This window comes from Patiria miniata, unplaced genomic scaffold (assembly GCF_015706575.1).
Source record: "Patiria miniata isolate m_02_andy unplaced genomic scaffold, ASM1570657v1 HiC_scaffold_22, whole genome shotgun sequence".
NCBI classification, from domain to species: Eukaryota; Metazoa; Echinodermata; class Asteroidea; order Valvatida; family Asterinidae; genus Patiria; species Patiria miniata.
Genome location: NW_024037061.1, coordinates 10673144 through 10690264, shown reverse-complemented (window position 1 = coordinate 10690264; position 17121 = coordinate 10673144). Strand labels below are relative to the sequence as shown.

General features: G+C 39.0%; 2 protein-coding genes across 2 annotated transcripts; both read right to left on the bottom strand.

Moving 5' to 3' along the window:
• Positions 1-321: 321 nt before the first annotated feature.
• On the bottom strand, positions 322-8200 carry LOC119730200. Its single transcript, XM_038202989.1, has 6 exons — positions 7928-8200; positions 4501-4658; positions 2395-2482; positions 1575-1745; positions 1112-1203; positions 322-926 (listed from the first exon to the last, which is right to left on the bottom strand). Exons 1-6 carry the CDS (start codon positions 8025-8027, stop codon positions 870-872), a joined length of 666 nt encoding a protein of 221 aa, XP_038058917.1. The 5' UTR covers positions 8028-8200; the 3' UTR covers positions 322-869.
• A 3008-nt stretch (positions 8201-11208) lies between these two features.
• On the bottom strand, positions 11209-16803 carry LOC119730185 (development-specific protein LVN1.2-like). Its single transcript, XM_038202970.1, has 6 exons — positions 16527-16803; positions 15974-16131; positions 14869-14956; positions 14036-14206; positions 13193-13284; positions 11209-11964 (listed from the first exon to the last, which is right to left on the bottom strand). The coding sequence occupies exons 1-6, from the start codon at positions 16624-16626 to the stop codon at positions 11908-11910; spliced, it is 666 nt and encodes a 221-aa protein (XP_038058898.1). The 5' UTR covers positions 16627-16803; the 3' UTR covers positions 11209-11907.
• Positions 16804-17121: the final 318 nt, after the last annotated feature.

Sequence of the window (17121 nt, the reverse complement as noted above, 5' to 3'; positions counted from 1 at the left end):
TTGCAAAATGTTTTTGTTTTCATCATCACCCATTTCCCGATTATTTTTCCAACTATCTGCCGAAACAAATCAATGCCAATATTTAGATTGTTCTCTTATTTATTACATTATTCATTTGTTGACTGTCGTACTATTAGTTACATATAAAGCAAGGTAACTATAACAACATGTGATTGTCATTTTGCTCGAGAAAACATTTCCTTTCGATTACCAAAATTATCTGCCTGTAGGATTGATGGTCATAATGGGTCATCGACGAGATTGGAATGTACAAAATCGCTTGCTTATCAACCACAACAAAATGTATGCAGTAAATGCCCGTTTCAGTTTATCAATATAAAACTTTACTTGATAACTCTACTTAGTTACATTTGTAACGATTATTCAACGATGTTAATGAAAAGCATACATCAGCATTTCATTATGCCCAGAAGTCATCTTCATTGTACATAATCAAATCCATCCATCGAAATTGTAATTCCAATTGCTATAATAAGATTAATTGCAAAAATGAAATATTATTGTTTTGTGAAGCGATATTACTATAATTACTGTATACTACATATTACTGTATTATAAAGTGATAGTATGTATTATTTCTCTGGTCCAGTTCAATTCCTCCTTCATTGCCAACAAGTTCTGCTTGTAGTTGCTGACAAAGCTGTTCGAACTTCTCCATTAAAATTGAAAACTCAAACGAAATTTTATGCTGTAAATTACAGTCTGACGTGTGGATTTGAATCGGTTCTTAAGAATAAAATAAGCAAAATCATTGCGTAAACAGCTCTTTAACCAATCCTCACATACTCAGGAAAGGGCTAGCTAGCTTGAAGAAATGCTTGCCGTTATGTCTTCAATTACTTCAGTTTCTATGGCAGTATCTTGTCAAAGGGAGATGTCTGCATCTTCGGTGTCTCGTGGTTTGACTGTGAATGAATTAGGAAACATAAAGTACAGACAATGTTCTATAATGTTAATCACACTAGACAGAGCATGATATATATTAATCAACTTTGAAATTATGGCTGGCAAGGTGCATAGTCACATAGACTAACTGAATGTGTTTATATTGGTCTGCATTATAAGGGACTGCAAACACAGCCAGTCTCACCGATTGGCAAACGCTGGGCACGGTGAAGTACTTGGATGGATCACTGATGCCGCTGGTGTAGTTTACGTAGCCACGAATTTCAAGCGTCGGAACTGAAAGTCAAGGAAAATAGTTCTCCAAATAATACAAGGATGGGACACATGTTCGGGTGAATTCGTACAAACAACAACTTCGCGCAAAATTGAATGATATTCAAAAATCAACATTCAGATTACTAAAAACAATTGTGTTTATCCGTTTAAGAGCATTGTTTGTTAAAAAGTCTAAAACCGTGAGGGAGAGACGAGGAACTGGTGAAATGCGACATTTTGGATGCCGCGAAGTATGGACTCATTTGTTATATTGCGCATGCCCCAGTGGATAGAATTATAAAAAGATACCGACTATATGTCTGTTCGCGTTGCTAGACTAGCGCCGGAGCCCCTCTGACGTTGAAACAACGGAACTCGGTCATTATACCTACCACCGTTAGACTTTCCCTCATTGACAACAGAGAATGGAATGCAGTCTCCCTGCGAAACAGTCACGGTGACGTTAGCGTAGTTGGATGGACCCATCGATCTGAAGTACTGGAAAAAGTCTACGTTCAACTTGTGGTCGCCGTAGTAGGATGAACCAAGATAGGTGGCGCTAGCTAAGAGTAAACATTTGGGAATGCTTAATGAAAAAAAGGACTAAATAGGCACGTACACAATTAAACTTTCAAGACAATTTTGTAAACGCAAATAATCATGGTTATGTCGGCAATTTTCATTCTAAAGTCCAAAAAAAATTAGTATATGTATATTGCACATTATTAGTCTAAAGCTTTAGCACATAAATATTTGAGCAAAAAAAACACCCAAAATTAAACCAATTAAACCAATTGGTTTGGAAAGCGTTTGGAACAAGGTGAGACTGAATCAAGTCTAATCCATAAGGGACAGTCAGTGATTGACTGAGTCAGTCAGTCAGTCAATCAGAGAGAGAGAGAGTCTCTCATTTATTCATTCATTCATTTAGTCAGTCATTCAGTCAGTCAGTCGGTCAATCAATCAATCGATCAATCAATTAATCAATCAATTAATTAGTGAGATAGTCAGTCAGCCAGCGATCAATCAGTTATTCAATCACACGGGGAGTCAGTCAGTCGGGGAGTCAGTCAGTCAGTCGGGCAGTCAGTCAGGTGCAAAGAGGACGATTGGCAGCAAAACGAAGAGTGATGATATCACACTTCACAGATCTTGCTTCATTCCCTTTGGTATCGGTCATGATTGCAACAGATGATACCTTTGACTGCTTACCGGGGATACAATGTGCAATGGTGGCGTTTAGAGTACGTTTAACGCAAGATGAAATCTGAGGCTTGACTTGAATGTCGTATTCAACTCCCTGGAGGTGGAAACAACAACAAAATATCTTTGTCTGCGAGATGTGAATAGTTCAGGAGAGCAATATATGAATATCTTATTTAACAAGTATCTTGGAAAATAAAGATTATGCCAGATGTTACTAATATTTAAAGAGACTTTTCTTGTTATGAATTTAATAAGCCTTTTCACTGCCACTTTCTCTTTGCAAGGTATTTTTTATTAAACTCATTATATATAGGTTTTCCCGGACAATTTCAGAAAATGTGTACAAAAATCTCTAAAAGAAGCTTTCGTTTTCTTGCGAAATAGAATGAACGTTCCAAATCTCTGTTTCTATTTAACAAATGATGATTCTATTTCCATGAAGGTGCATTCAGTCGTACAAAATCAGCGTATGATTTCCCGAATGTGCACTGAATTTGGTATATTGACATTTCATTTTAGCGCGAAATCGAAGGCACATCCGCAATCCTGTTTTCCTTTTAATTTATCATCAATCTGTTTCGCTAAATGTGCAGCCGATTTCCGGCGCAGTGTTATTTAACATATGCCTGATCAAGCATTTGAATTCATTTATGTGTTCAAAAAAGTAATATATGAGGATTGTTTGAGTGAATGATTGACTTTGGATATTCATGATGAATGAGCTAAACCAAGTGGTGTAGTCTTTCAAAACATACCACCCATTGTAATAAATCCTATATAGAAACCAATGAATGCAATCGTTCTTTTTTTGTTCAGCATTTTCCACAATCGCATCATATAACCAAGCAAAAGAACTGATAAAATGAGACAGAACTTAAAAAAGTACAGAAAGACATTAAAATACAATTGAGACAATGAAACAACAAAAAAGTTCCCCGTATCCCATGTAACATGACACGTGATGTTTCCCTTTACCGTCCCAATAATATGCTTACAAGATTATTTTGAATGATTTTATTTTGGTAAGATTTATATCTTTTGAACATTTCATTTGCCCATTTCGCCTACAATACATTGATTAATCAATGAATGAATCAAAGCTGCATCATGATTTGTATAGGCTGTGTGCTTTATTTAAATTGAATTGAGACTTTGCGAATTTAAATTATGACAAGTGAAAAAGAATATTCAATTCAGCCCGTGTCACAATAACAAATTGATTTTCTGCGAATTGGATTGCACATTCGTTATAATCGGCAATGCATCCGTCAAACCGAAAGTCTAATCACGTATTTGTAATCCTTTAAATAGAAACGTTATGCGCATTCGTTTATTTGAATGAGGCAAATTTAATCGAATGCTAGTTATTGCAAAATTGAAACCCGGATATACGTTGTTCTCAAAATCAGCGCCAAATTGAATTTATGTTTTGCAAATTCAAATGCACATTTTCCAAAACCTATATTAAAAAAACGAAGCTGTCAATTATTATGAAATAAATGTGTTTAGACTATATCCTTAAACTGTGTTTTTGCAATGTAGATATAATATTATGAAGATATCGGTGACTTTGGTCAATCTTGGATAATGATTTACGGGGGAGGGGGACACATCGTCACCCCTGTAATGTCCCCCACTCCCCGGAATCGCAGCCAGTAAAAACAGGCAACGCTTGCTGCCTACTGCTGTATGGGCTCCGTAACAAGTACTCGATGAACGGCCAGAAAAAAAAGAGAGTTGAGGGAGACATAAACTGGTTCCTGGTCCATCCACTGTGTTTTTCGAATGATCCAAAGTTATTGGGGGCGGGGATTAGTCTGGGGGACCATCTATGGCCTACCTTTGTTCACATTCAGGATAAATATAAAATAAAGTCGTGCGTACTTGCGCGCTAACCAGTACAGTACGCACACGCGGTGTCCCGTCAAAGGGGCTCTGAAAAGTAGTAAAAACGCGCCCTCTTTTGTTGACGCACGGAGTTCATATAGTCTTACAATCGTTCATTCCCGTGACTGTCATATCACACCGTATCAGTCGAAAAATCAGTGGTTTTAAAGGTCTAAACGCCAATTGGCTCGGTCAAAGGTTTCAGGAGATAGGGACAATCTTTACCTGGCTGTACTCAAAGATGTACTGGAATTTGGTCATCACTCCCAGGTCTTCTTTGTAGGTTATCGCACCCAGACGACGATTAGTGTAGTCATAAGCGAACTGGAAGCCGTAAGTCTGGGTCATAGCTTGGCCCGCCTGCACCTGGGCGATAATGCTGCCTGAAATATCAAAACGGCAGCCATTGACAAAACGCACCTTCAGTTGTGAACACTAACTTATGTAGCTAGACCTGGCAAAAGTCTGGAAAGGTTTAGTGGTTTTGCGCACACTCCTCCTCCTCCTCTTGCAAATTCAAGATAAGCGACGGTCGCAAGTTACATTTCTGGTTACTTTTCTTCATATATCATGTAGCAGCCGCGCAACTTTACTTTACTTTGTCAAAGTACCTTGTAAAATGTACAAACCTATACGTGGCTCTTGATCTTAAAAAAAACTGCAAAACCAAACAATGCAATACTCAATAAAAGTATTTATAAGATGGAATTTCATAAACAGGAGGTCGTGGGTGGTCGAGAGGTATCACGTGTGCACTAGCAAGCAGGAGGTCGTGGGTACGATTCCCACTCAGATTTTTTTTCTTTTCACAATCAATTGAAACAAAACTGAATGTACAGTGTTTATAAAGCACGTCGGTGAAGGGTAAAAAAGCATTACATCTCCCAGACGCAAACAATCCATCTTAGGAATAGTTCAGTTGTGGTACCCGCGCTGATATTACCAGTAAGCGAGAGGTCATGGGTTCCAGTCCCATCCGAGTGGATGTTTTTTCACAATCACTCGAGACAATTAACACTGGGTATACAACGTTTATTTAAAAAAAAAAAAAAAAGGTCGATGTAGGCCAACACCCATTGAAACTGCATTGTTGTTGTTTTTTGAGAAAACTAAAAAAGCTGATTATCTGTTAATGTGTCGTGAATAGTTGTTGTTTCAAGATACAAGCTATGCGGATTTGATATGGGGCTATTAATGTCTCTCTTTTCTTTAGTTCGTGTTCAACAGGATGTATACTGCGTTGTATAATGGTGTAGACATCCGTTCTTGTCAAGCCCGCCGAACACATTTCCTAATATACCAGTTCACCATATCGGAGAGGTGTGCGCTGAGAAATCTAGTCTGGTTCCCAGACCTGACAATTATTCCCAACGCTCACGTCTAAATTGTAGGTCAGGGAGCCTCCGTGGCTAAAAATAAACATGACGACATTGATGGCCCTTTTTCAAAGCTCGGCTTCGTTTCCGAGTTCGCTTTATCGCTTGTAGCTTTCAATCAATGTTCTGATCAAATTTTTAAATAAACCACTTGCTTTGTAATATCATACAGTTATGATAATACAGTTTGATGTTTGTGTAAGATAACATTGACTAATGTTGATCTGGAATCTTCAAAATTAGGCACCCAAATAGCATTGTAAGCAGGCGGAGCCGAATGAAGACCGAGTTTTGGAAAATCTCCGGCAACGGTCGTCAAATTCAAAATTGTACATGACGCAGCAAAAAGTTCGCCCATATGATCCGAGTATATTTGATGCACAAAATCGTCGTTGAATTTCAAGTTTTCTAAATGAAAGCAATGAATATTAATTATCAACTCATTTAAAATAAAATTAATAAGCAAATAGCAGTTGATTAAATCTATATTATATACTCGGAAATACTCAGGCGCTATCCTATTGTCGACGAAACGACTTCGGCAAACTTCGGACATTTCCGGAAAAAGGAGGAATTCCTCCCGTTTTAGTCACGTGACGTAAATTGTAATACAATGTATTACTGGAGGTTACCAGACCTAAGATTCATCAGGAATAGTCAAAATCGTTTGGTCTGGGAAGTGGGAACCAGACTATGAGAAATCGAACCGATCTGACCGTACAGCAAGCGGCCGGATGAAGTAAAACATGTTTGATTTTTTTTTCACAACCGATTTCGCCGGATCCGTCGCGAACAGGTGTGTGGGCAGGACTCCAATTTCACCGGACGCGATGTGTCTGTGAATTCACCAATCAGATTCACAAAGTAAGTCATCACATGATACAAATTAACGGCTGCCATTAGGTCATCATCATCTGACCGATCTGATCATCATGTGACTGATCAAAGAGCGGAATCAAGCATGTATGCATGCGGGTGACGTTGCGAGATAACGGCAACGGTGAAAACACGTACTGTACCTGTGACGGGGTTAATTTTTATCCGGATGAACCGGTAAAATCGGAAGGGTGTGCGGCTGGCATAAGGTGTCATCTTTTAAATTATCCGGGATGAGTTACCGCCAGGTCTATCCACAATATGGTATCAGTACAAGAGATTTAGTGAATAACGTTTCTGGAATCTCTTCACACTAAATGTATGAACCTTGAGTACAAACAAATGAATTCGTTTTATGAAGATTCCGAAAAGGTCTGTACGAATCCTACAAGTATATAACCCATTAAGTGGGCCCATTAAGAATACATTTGTGTCAGCGAAATAATCTTGATATTAATGAAATTACTCCTCGGGAAATTCCTCTATTTCTAAACTTAATTTCTCTTAAGAATTTTCAATCCCTCTTGGGAGATGTATCATTTACAGTATGTTCAGAAGAATGGACTGTTTACCCTGCAAAAGGCATCGTGAGAGAGTACATTTCATATCTATGCATGTTTAGTCTACCGCGTAGTCGAGTGCTCAAATACACAGGCCCCATACGTACACGTGTCCACCAAAAATAAAATCCGTCTGATTATGTTTGAAATAACAACAAAGCCATGTTGTTAATTTGAAAATGTGTGGTTGTGCAGATAGTCGATCCTAAGCCTTGGCCTCAACCTCTATGAGTTTCATTTAATTTGAGTCACGCATCACTACACAGTCAATTGAACATTTATGGACACGGTGACCAAGTTACTCGCCCTATTCAATTTCAGCAATGCGTGATTAACACATTGCTGAAATACTTAAAGTAAGCTCTTTAAAATCCTTAATGTTGTGAAAGGGCTGCAGTTGGGATTGGAATCATTTGCCTGGCTATCAGTCATCATGGCAAGACCTCAGTTTAATGCTCAAGGGCAACTGATTCCAATCCCAAACCACATCAGCCTTTTTTCACAACATGCAGGATTTTACAAAGCTTATAAACACGCAGCACTGACATTGATTAAGGCATGGAACCTGCTCACAGTGTCCAGAAATGCTGCTGCAATCAATTGGCAATTGTGCAGTGACGCATGACTAAAATTAAATAAAACTCATTGGGGTTGAGCCCAAGGCTCAGGAGTATCTGCACAACCAAAAAGTTTCAAAATTGACAACATGGTTTTGTAGTTATTGTGAAAACAGTCAGACGAACAATTTTTGGGACGAACTGTTTGAACAACCCAGTTTTGCAGCACATGTAAATAATATTATCCCAGGCTGCGCACAATTTGATAATTATCCGTACTTACCCCAACTGCCCTCAAATTGGATGGGATAGCAGCATTGTTTCTGAGCAAAAGTCGTTGCTGCGGCAACCAGCAGCAGAACCAGCACCGATTTCGTGGCCATCTTTCTTCAGTAAATCAGCAAGCAGTTGTATCGACAATTGATCCAAAAAGCCCAAACTTACTTCCAGCTAGGATCGATGGAAACAAAATGTATATGAATTCACAGCTATGTATTTATTCAAACCTGGCGTGTATAGGGTCGATGAGAATACTGAGATTATACATGTGGCTCATAATGGCTGGTGTGCCTGAACTAAGGTCAAGTGTGCCGATATATCGATATGAATGTCTGACGTGGTGCCTCGTGCTCAGATAATAACAGAAAATAATAAAATAATGTGTTGTAAAGACAGTAGGTCAAACTGGAATGGTCTTATTTGTTCCTCAAAAACAGGAGATTTGTTGATGAAAATAGCACTCAAAAGTTTTTTTTTATCTATTCCATTGAGGCAATATTGTTGCCTTAATTCGACTACGTCATTTCAACTTGTAATAATTTTACGTTCTCGCCTCTTCAGTTTTGAAGTAAGTACTAACTACTTAATTTAAGGCAACCCGCTTGCCTTAATTCAATTAAGTATATTCAACTTATTATAATATAAGAAATTGCAACTTCACATACAAGGGGGATCCGGTAATTAATAAAAGGTTGGAATTAGGCCTATCTGCTACGTTTGTCGTTATACCATCAAATTGTAGTGTTGCTACATACTTCAGGGTATCCTCACTTATCACAGCATAATCTCGGTACACATTATAACGAAGTTCCAAGTTGAATTTTCAAATTCATTATCGACAGCACTAGTGAAAGAACATGTGCCCTGTTTGCATTTACTCACTGTTTCAAAGACAAGACTCCGCGCGCATTCACCGAGTGCTTGATTTACAGCAGTGATACGGTGGCCGCGTAATACCATTTAATATAATCTCCATAACACTCAGAACTCATCGTAGTTAAAATAACTCTTTTTCTGTTAGTTGGTTTGACGTAAATGCTACCCCCTTCGAACAAAAAATATATATTATGTTCGCACGAAAAGCAATTTAATGTCAAATACATACAACTAACATCAAAGCAATAATTTGATTGAAAATTGGATTTACAATTGAAGACTTAAAGAGTTTAAGTTATACACAATCTTTGTGATGTACGTGTTTATTACTCAAATTTGCTTATCAAATCTTACGTATAATTGAGGACTGTTTAACCCATACATTGTATCACATTTACTTAGCTTTGCGTGTTTTTATGACTAATACATCACGGTGCATCTACAAGTTTATGGATTAAGCATTTAGTACTGAAATGAATTAAGTGCACATGAAGAATCTGGGGTTTTTTTAGTAATATTGTCCGAATAGTTTATGATTTACTGGGCACAGTTGTATTAGTGCTCACCCAAACTGCCCTCAAACCGGCTTGGATAACAGAATTTTTCCCGGGCAACAGTCGTTGCTACGGTAACTATCAGTAAAATAAGCACCGATTTGGTGGCCATATTTCCTCAGTAACTCAGCAAGCACTTTTAACGACAGTTGATCCTTAAAGCTCCAACTAACTTCTAGCCTAGCCAAGTTGGAAACGAAGGTTTGATTTACTTTAAAGCGAAGTATTTATTTAACCCTGTATAGGTCGGTGATAATACTGAGATAATGTCTGGGGTACGAAGGTCAAGTGTGTATGTTGCAGGGGCGGATCCAGGAATTTTTTCAGGTGGTGATGGGGGGGGGGGGGGTCATCAGCAGACCAATGCTGAAATGAAGGTATGTTTTTTTCTCCGGACACTTGGCCTCTTTGTAATCAATAGGTGGTGTGTGAGAGTTGGGGGGGGGGGGGGTCGTGTCATACGGAACGATGTTTCCAACGATTATTATCACTATAATTCCCAAATAGTGTACAAATACCCCAGTAAACCCCGATGGCTCTGTCCGAATTTCGTGCACAGGCGGATAGTATTACCTGGATATTTTTTTCAGGTGTCAGATCGGGGGGGGGGGGGGGGAGGATTGACATTATTTGTATGTATTTGTATGAACAACAAAAATGTGAGTCCCAGTTGGGTAGTGGGCCGGGGGGTCGACCCCCAAAACTCACCCTCTGGATCCGCGCCTGCATTGATATCAATGTCTGGAGTGGTGTCCCGTGTTCAGATAATTCAAGAATACAATAAAGTATGTTATCAGAAAATAAAATTGGAATGGTTTTATCTGTTCCTCAAAAACAGATGATTTGTTGACACAAACAGGGCGTTGAGCAGGGTGTCACCCCCCCCCCTCCTTGATAGGGGATTTTCGCCAAATTGTGACGTGTCGTTCGGCAAATAATACTGCCGTGGATAACTCCGCCTTTTGCTTGATAGTGTCCAAGATAGACTGGTTCCTGGTCCCTCCATGGTCCTTCGGGCTACAAATGTAGGTACCGGTATAATGGGCAACTGATAAGGAATTCATATCAAAGATATGTTATTAATGTATGCAAATTATATGCATGCACCTAGGTATGATTCCAGGGCCCTGAATACAAAAATCACAACGACAATGTTAGCGCAGAACAAGCCTACTGCAAAAACAAAAACTCAACAAGACTAGCACTAATGTGCAGTTTGTGTGGCTATGAACTTCGATTTTTGACGCTGGATTCAAAAGTGTCTTTGGCAAATATCAAGAGAGAGAGTGGCAATGTTTGAAAAGTATACCTTCGCGCAGACACTGTACAGTAAGTTTGCCTACTGGTTAAGGTAAGCATCTGGGTTTTTTTATGATTGATTTTATTATTGTTATCCTAGCGCAAAGCCGTAAACATCATTTTTGAAAAATAGAATGTCATGCTGCACACGTGCAGAGGTGATCCAATCAATGCTTACCTCCTCCCGGCCCCTTCCACTTTATTAAATGTAATCCCATCCCCAACAGAGATAGAAGTCTGAAATTAGTCTATTTGCATGATCTATAGCACTTATGTGAGATGTCCAAATAAAAACGAAGACAAGTGAAAAGGCCCTTTTCTGAGAGTAATTTTTCTTAAGAAATCAATGCACCCCGAAATAGTTTTAAAAACTCCGACTTTTACACGCTAATTGTTCTATTCGAGGAGTCTGGAAGCGCCAACAGGGGTCAATTTTCAGGCTCTATTACACTAAGAAAGCAAATTATACTTCATTTTGTCATCATCACCCATTCCCCGATTTTTTTTCTAACTATCTTCCGAAACATATCAACGCCAGCATCTAGATTTTTCGCCGATTTATTTCATTATTTATTTGTTGATTGTCTTACTATTAATTACATATAAAGCGAATTATAAACAACATGTGATTTTCATTTTGTTCGAGAAAACATTCTATTCAAATACCAATATCGTCTGCCCGTAGGATTTAACTACGATGGCCATAATGGAATCTAATCATTCATTTGCTTATCAACAACAAAATGAATACAGTAAATGCCCGTTTCAATTCAGCATCATTTAAATGTCAGCCCTTTTTAGTTGATTTTTGCTAGGATTATTCAACGATATTAATGAAAAGCATATATCAGCAATTAATTAGGCACAAAATTTATCTTTATTATACATGATTAAGTCCTTCCGTCAATTAATTAATTTCAATAATAAACATTACTGTATTGTGAAGCGATATTACTGTATTATAAAGCGATAATAATGTGTTATACCTCTGGAAAAGTTCGATTCCCTTCATTGCCAACAAGTTCTGCTTGTAGTTTCTGACGAAGCCGTTCGAACTTCTTCATTAAAATTGAAAACTCAAACAAAATTTTATGCTGTAAATTAACGTCTGACATGTTGATTTGATTCGGTTCTTAAGAATAAATGAGCAAAATCATCGAGCAAAATCCTCTTTAACCCATGTTAACATACTCAGGAAAAAACAGCTAGCTTGAAGAGATGCTTTCCGATATGTCTCTAGTTGTAACTTCGGTGTCTACGGCAGTATCTTGTCGAAGGGAGATTTCTGCGTCTTTGGTGTCTCGTGCTTTGCCTGTTAATGAATTAGAAAACATAAAGTATATATATACACAGTGTTCTAATGTCTATTACACTTGACAGGGTGTGATATTTCTTAATCAACTTTAAAATTATGTCTGGCCAAGTGTTGAAGTCATGAAAACAAACTGAATCTGTCTATATTGGTCTATATACATTATAATAATAACGGAGTCTTATATAGTGCACGTATCTACCAACAATTAGGTACTCAAGGCGCTGGAAATTATGTCAATTATTAAAGAAAGGTATATAAAGTTTATGAGAAATATGAGACCCATTATGTAGCACCTTATAATGGGTCTACAAGGTGCTGCGGCGCACATTGCAGCCACTGCCAGAAACACGGGGCAAACCCCTTCTCTTAGCGATAAGTGTTACTGGGTTCTTTAACGTGCATTACACAACACACGGGATCTACGGCTCTACGTCCCATCCGAAGGAAGAAGCAATAATGGTAAAGTGCCTTGCTCAAAGCACCATGTTCCCACGATCAGGATTCGAACCCATGCACCACAGCACACAAGTCGAACACCGTAACCATTGGACCACAGCGTGTATCAAAAAAAGAATGAATGTGTAACCAACATAGATAATATAGGTATGGTTTGAAAGATACGCCTTTCCACTTCTAAAAGAGACATCAACCGTTTAAATCTGATAATTGTTGACAGAGTTAGGAATACTTTTCAAAGAGTGGTCAAATTGACCATGGGACCAAGTTTTCAACTTTAGGCATTGGGACAGAGGTTACTAAATTGCCTCTGTGTGGATAATTACCTTACCTACCAATAGTATGTTTAGCGAGTTAACACAATTATAAACACAATCTTACTTTCAATTTGTAAACATGTTTACATGCTAAATATCTTTAGCATGAGGTGATAACACAAAAAGTGTTTATAATTGTGTTTACTCGCTAAACATTTTTGGTAGGTCGGGCAAATACCCGCATTGAGGCAACTATAGGCTACCTTTGTCATAATGCCTAAAGTTGAAAACTTGGTCTCATGGAAAATAACTCATAACTCTTTCAAAAATTATCCTATTTGGACGTGTGATGTCTCATTTTAAAGCGAAAAAGCGTATGTTTCAAACCACACATAATTGTATTATAAGTGTTGGTTCCACACTCTATGTCTGGCATGCCGTTTTATTTTGTTTGCATTTTTTTATATATATACACAGTGTATGGGACTGCAAAAACAGCCAGCCAGTCTCACCGATTGGCAAAAGCTGGGCACGGTGAAGTACTTGGACGGATCACTGATGCCGCTGGTGTAGTTTACGTAGCCACGAACTTCAAGCGTCGGAACTGAAAGTTAAGGAAAATAATCCTTTAAATAATACAAGGATTGGACAAAGGTCAACAACGCCATATCGCTGCCCCTGAGTGCAGCGTCGAACAATTTCGCACAATATGAATATGCATTTCAAAACTGAGTGTGTAATAAAACCCTTTTACAAAAAGACGTTAATTGCGGCCGCACTGATCATTTGTAAGATTCACCCAGCAAGCGGTGCCGCACGAAGCGTGGCATCCCACTGACTAGTAAGGTAAAAGAGACCGACCACTGACCTGTTCTGTCAAAAGCAGACGCTTCCGGGCAGAGGTTGAAATTGAGATAGGGCCAAAAAACCGCTGTGGGGGTGATTTCTTTTGTTTCTCCAATTTTTGTGCATATTTGTAATCTTGAACATGCCTAAAATATACTATAAAAGTTTGAAACCCTAATTTGAACTCTAAATATAGTATTTTTTGATGATTTGTGACGATATATCATTTAAACAAATGTCACTTGAAACAGATCTTAAAATAGACCCCAAACTCTATCTGCCCTTTTTCTCATTTTTTCTACTTTTCGACACAATGAACTTCAAAAAGCTTAACTTTGCCCGGGAATGACCGGTTTCAAAAATGTACATATCTTAACAATAAGCAAAAATCTCATTTTGACTTTATGCCTGGAAAAGTCAGATTTTGACAGAATAGGTTATTTTTTCTCGTTGCTAAGCTAGCGCCCTCTGACGTTGAAACCACGCATTCGTTCATTAGTTATACCTACCACCGTCTTTCATTCCCTCGTAGACATCAGAAAATGGAACACAGTCTCCCTGCGATACAGTTATGGTAATGTTAGCGTAGTCGGTTGAGCTCTTCGATTCGAAGTACTGGAAGTAGTCTACGTTTAATTTGTGGTCGCCGAGGTAGGATGAACCAAGATAGGTGGCGCTAGCTAAGAAGTAAACATTCGGAAAATGCTATGTGAAAGTATCAGAGGACTATAAATATAGGAACGTACAGCAATTCAACTTTCAAAATATTATGTAAACGCATTAATCATGGTTATTTCGGCAATGTTCACGGAGTTGCTAGCCACGGGAATTTCTTGAGTAAAAACAAACTGTAACTCAGTATGTGGTTTTTTTTTTTACCTGACTAGTCTTAACATTAGCCTTTAAATATTGGAGCAAAACAAACTCAGCCCATTAAACCTCAAAGTTTTGGGCCAAGGTGAGACTGAAGCAGGTAAAATAATTCAGTGATTGAGTGAGTCGGTCATTCAGTCAATTAGTCAGTCGGTCAATCGGTGGGAGAGTCAGTAATCAGTCAGTCAATCGGGAAGATAGCAGTCAGTCGGGGAGTCGGTGAGACAGCCCGTCAAACAGTCTGTCATTTAGTTAGTCGGGTCAGTCAATCAGTCAGTCGGGAAGTCGGGCAGTCGGGGAGTCAGTCGGGGAGTCAGTCGGGGAGTCAGTCAGTCAGTCAGTTTACAAAGAGGACTACTGACAAGCCCATCTGGGACCAGCAAAACGAAGAGGGATGACATCACGCCTCACAGATCTTGCTTCATTTCCTTTATTTACAACATAATTATGATACTTTTCAACTGCTTACCGGGGATACAGTGAGGAAGGGTTGCGTTTAGAGTGCGTTTAAGGCAAGATGAAACCTGAGGCTTGACTTGAATTTCGTATTCAACTCCCTGGAGGTGGAAACGACAACAAAATAATGTTATCCGCCAGATATGTATAGTTCAGGCGAGCGATATAAATATCTCATGTAACAAGTATCTCAGAAAATAAATCAACATTATGCCAGATGTTACCAATATTTGTGAAAGGCTATAATGTTTATATATTATATAGCCTTTTCTGTTGCAGGCCAGTTAATAAACACAAAATTGTTGACGTCGCCTAAATCATGATTTGGATACCGACACTGTCAGTCTCTCTTTGCAAGGTATTTTCAACCTATATTTCAACAAATCCAACTGCTAATTATGAAGGAATAAATGGGTATTGGACCATATTTTACATTGTGTTTAACATTGTAGGAATAATGCTGTCAAGATATCCGTGACTTTGTTTAATATATATTTGCACTTGGATAATGATTTTCGGGACTGGGGGGCACATCGCCATCCCCGGCCATAATGTCCCGACTGAAGGGAATCACCGCCGGTGAATACATGCAGGCAACACCGTTATTGCTGCCTACTGCTGTATGGGCTCCGTGCACACCTCAGCGTTAACATCCAGAAGTGGACTTTGCTGAGTACCTGCGTAGATGTAGATGTAGACAAGTACTCCAACGGCCAGAAAAGGAGAGTAGAGATAGGCCTAGACTGGTTCCTGGTCCATCCACTGCGTATTTCGAATGATCCAAAGTAATTGGGGACGGGGATGAGTCTGGGAGACCATTGCAAGTTAAATTCGAACGTATTCTATACTAGGCATTAGCTTCGTGCACATTCAGGATGAATAAGTCGTGCGTACTTTGCGCACTAAACCAGTACAGTGCGCACACGCGGGGTGTCCCGTCCAAGGGACTCTCAAAAGTGGTAAAAACACGCCCCCTTTGTTGGCGCACGGAGCCCGTAGTCTTACGATCGTTCAATCCCGTGCCCTCAGATCACGCTATATCGAGATATCAGTGGTTTTATAAGTCTAAACGCAAATTTGCTGGGTCAAAGGTTTCAGGAGATAGGGACAATCTTTACCTGGCTGTACTCAAAGATGTCCTGGAATTTGGTCATCACTCCCAGGTCTTCTTTGTAGGTTATCGCACCTAGACGACGATTAGTGTAGTCATAAGCGAACTGGTAACCGGTTTTCTGGGTCATAGCTTGGCCCCCTTGCACCTGAGCGACAATGCTGCCTGAAATATCAAAACGGCAGCTATTGACAAAATATCATGAAGCAACCGAGCACACAAGATGACAGAACTTTACCTTACTTTGTCAAATATAGCCCTTACGTTGTTCTTGATCTAAAATCCTGCAAAACAATACTTTCTAACACTCAATTAAAGTACAAGAAAGAATTTCATAAGCAGGAGGTCACGGTCGTGTCCAACCATGTTGTTGCGATCAATTGACAATTGTGTATTGACGAGTGACTATTAGTAATTAAATGAAACTCAGGAGTATCTGCACACAGACAAAAATCAAAAATAACATTTTTTTAGTTATTTTGAAAACAGTCTGACGGACACTTTTTGGACGTACTGTTTGAACCTCCAAGTTTTGCACACAGTTTTATATTCGTACTCACCCCTACTGGCCTCAAATTGGCTGGGATAGCAGCATTGTTTCTGAGCAAAAGTCGTTGCTGCGGCAACCAACAGCAGAATAAGCACCGATTTCGTGGCCATCTTTCCTCAGTATAACTTAGCAAGCAGTTGTACCGACAGTTGATCCTAAAAGCACAAACTTACTTCCAGCTAGGATGGAAACGAAAGGTGGCTAAATTCACGGCTATGAATTACCACCGGCGTGTACAGACAATAAATAGGCTAGTGTGCATGTACTGAGGTCAGTGTGCCTATCGATATAAATATCTGAAGTGGTGCCTCGTGATCAGATAATAGCAGAAAATATAAAAACTGTTTGTTGTAAAGATAGTAGGTCAAACTTCAATGGTCTTAATTTTGTTCCTCAAAAACAGGAAATGTGTTGATGAAAACAGGGCTTTGAACGTCCTCAAGCAGGAATGTTACCCCACGGCATATTTTTTCTTCACACCCTATACCTCCATATTCAGGGGCGGTTCAACGACGGGAGTCAGGCCCGTCAGGTTTGTTCTACGTCCCGGTGCTGAAATTAAGACTTTTTTTTTTTGTCTGGACACTCAGCCTCGGTTATATCGA

What these genes read in the sequence shown, in the direction of transcription:
- LOC119730200 (XM_038202989.1), bottom strand. Translation starts at nt 8,027, where the DNA reads ATGGCCACGAAATCGGTGCTGGTTCTGCTGCTGGTTGCCGCAGCAACG. An exon ending in ACATCTTTGAGTACAGCCAG is followed by an intron (nt 2,483 to 4,500) that starts GTAAAGATTGTC and finishes TTCCACCTCCAG; the next exon opens with GGAGTTGAATACGACATTCA. An exon ending in TGAGGGAAAGTCTAACGGTG is followed by an intron (nt 1,204 to 1,574) that starts GTAGGTATAATG and finishes CTTGACTTTCAG; the next exon opens with TTCCGACGCTTGAAATTCGT.
- LOC119730185 (XM_038202970.1), bottom strand. Translation starts at nt 16,626, where the DNA reads ATGGCCACGAAATCGGTGCTTATTCTGCTGTTGGTTGCCGCAGCAACG. An exon ending in CCAATTTGAGGCCAGTAGGG is followed by an intron (nt 16,132 to 16,526) that starts GTGAGTACGAAT and finishes TTGATATTTCAG; the next exon opens with GCAGCATTGTCGCTCAGGTG. An exon ending in TGCCCAGCTTTTGCCAATCG is followed by an intron (nt 11,965 to 13,192) that starts GTGAGACTGGCT and finishes ATTCATTAACAG; the next exon opens with GCAAAGCACGAGACACCAAA.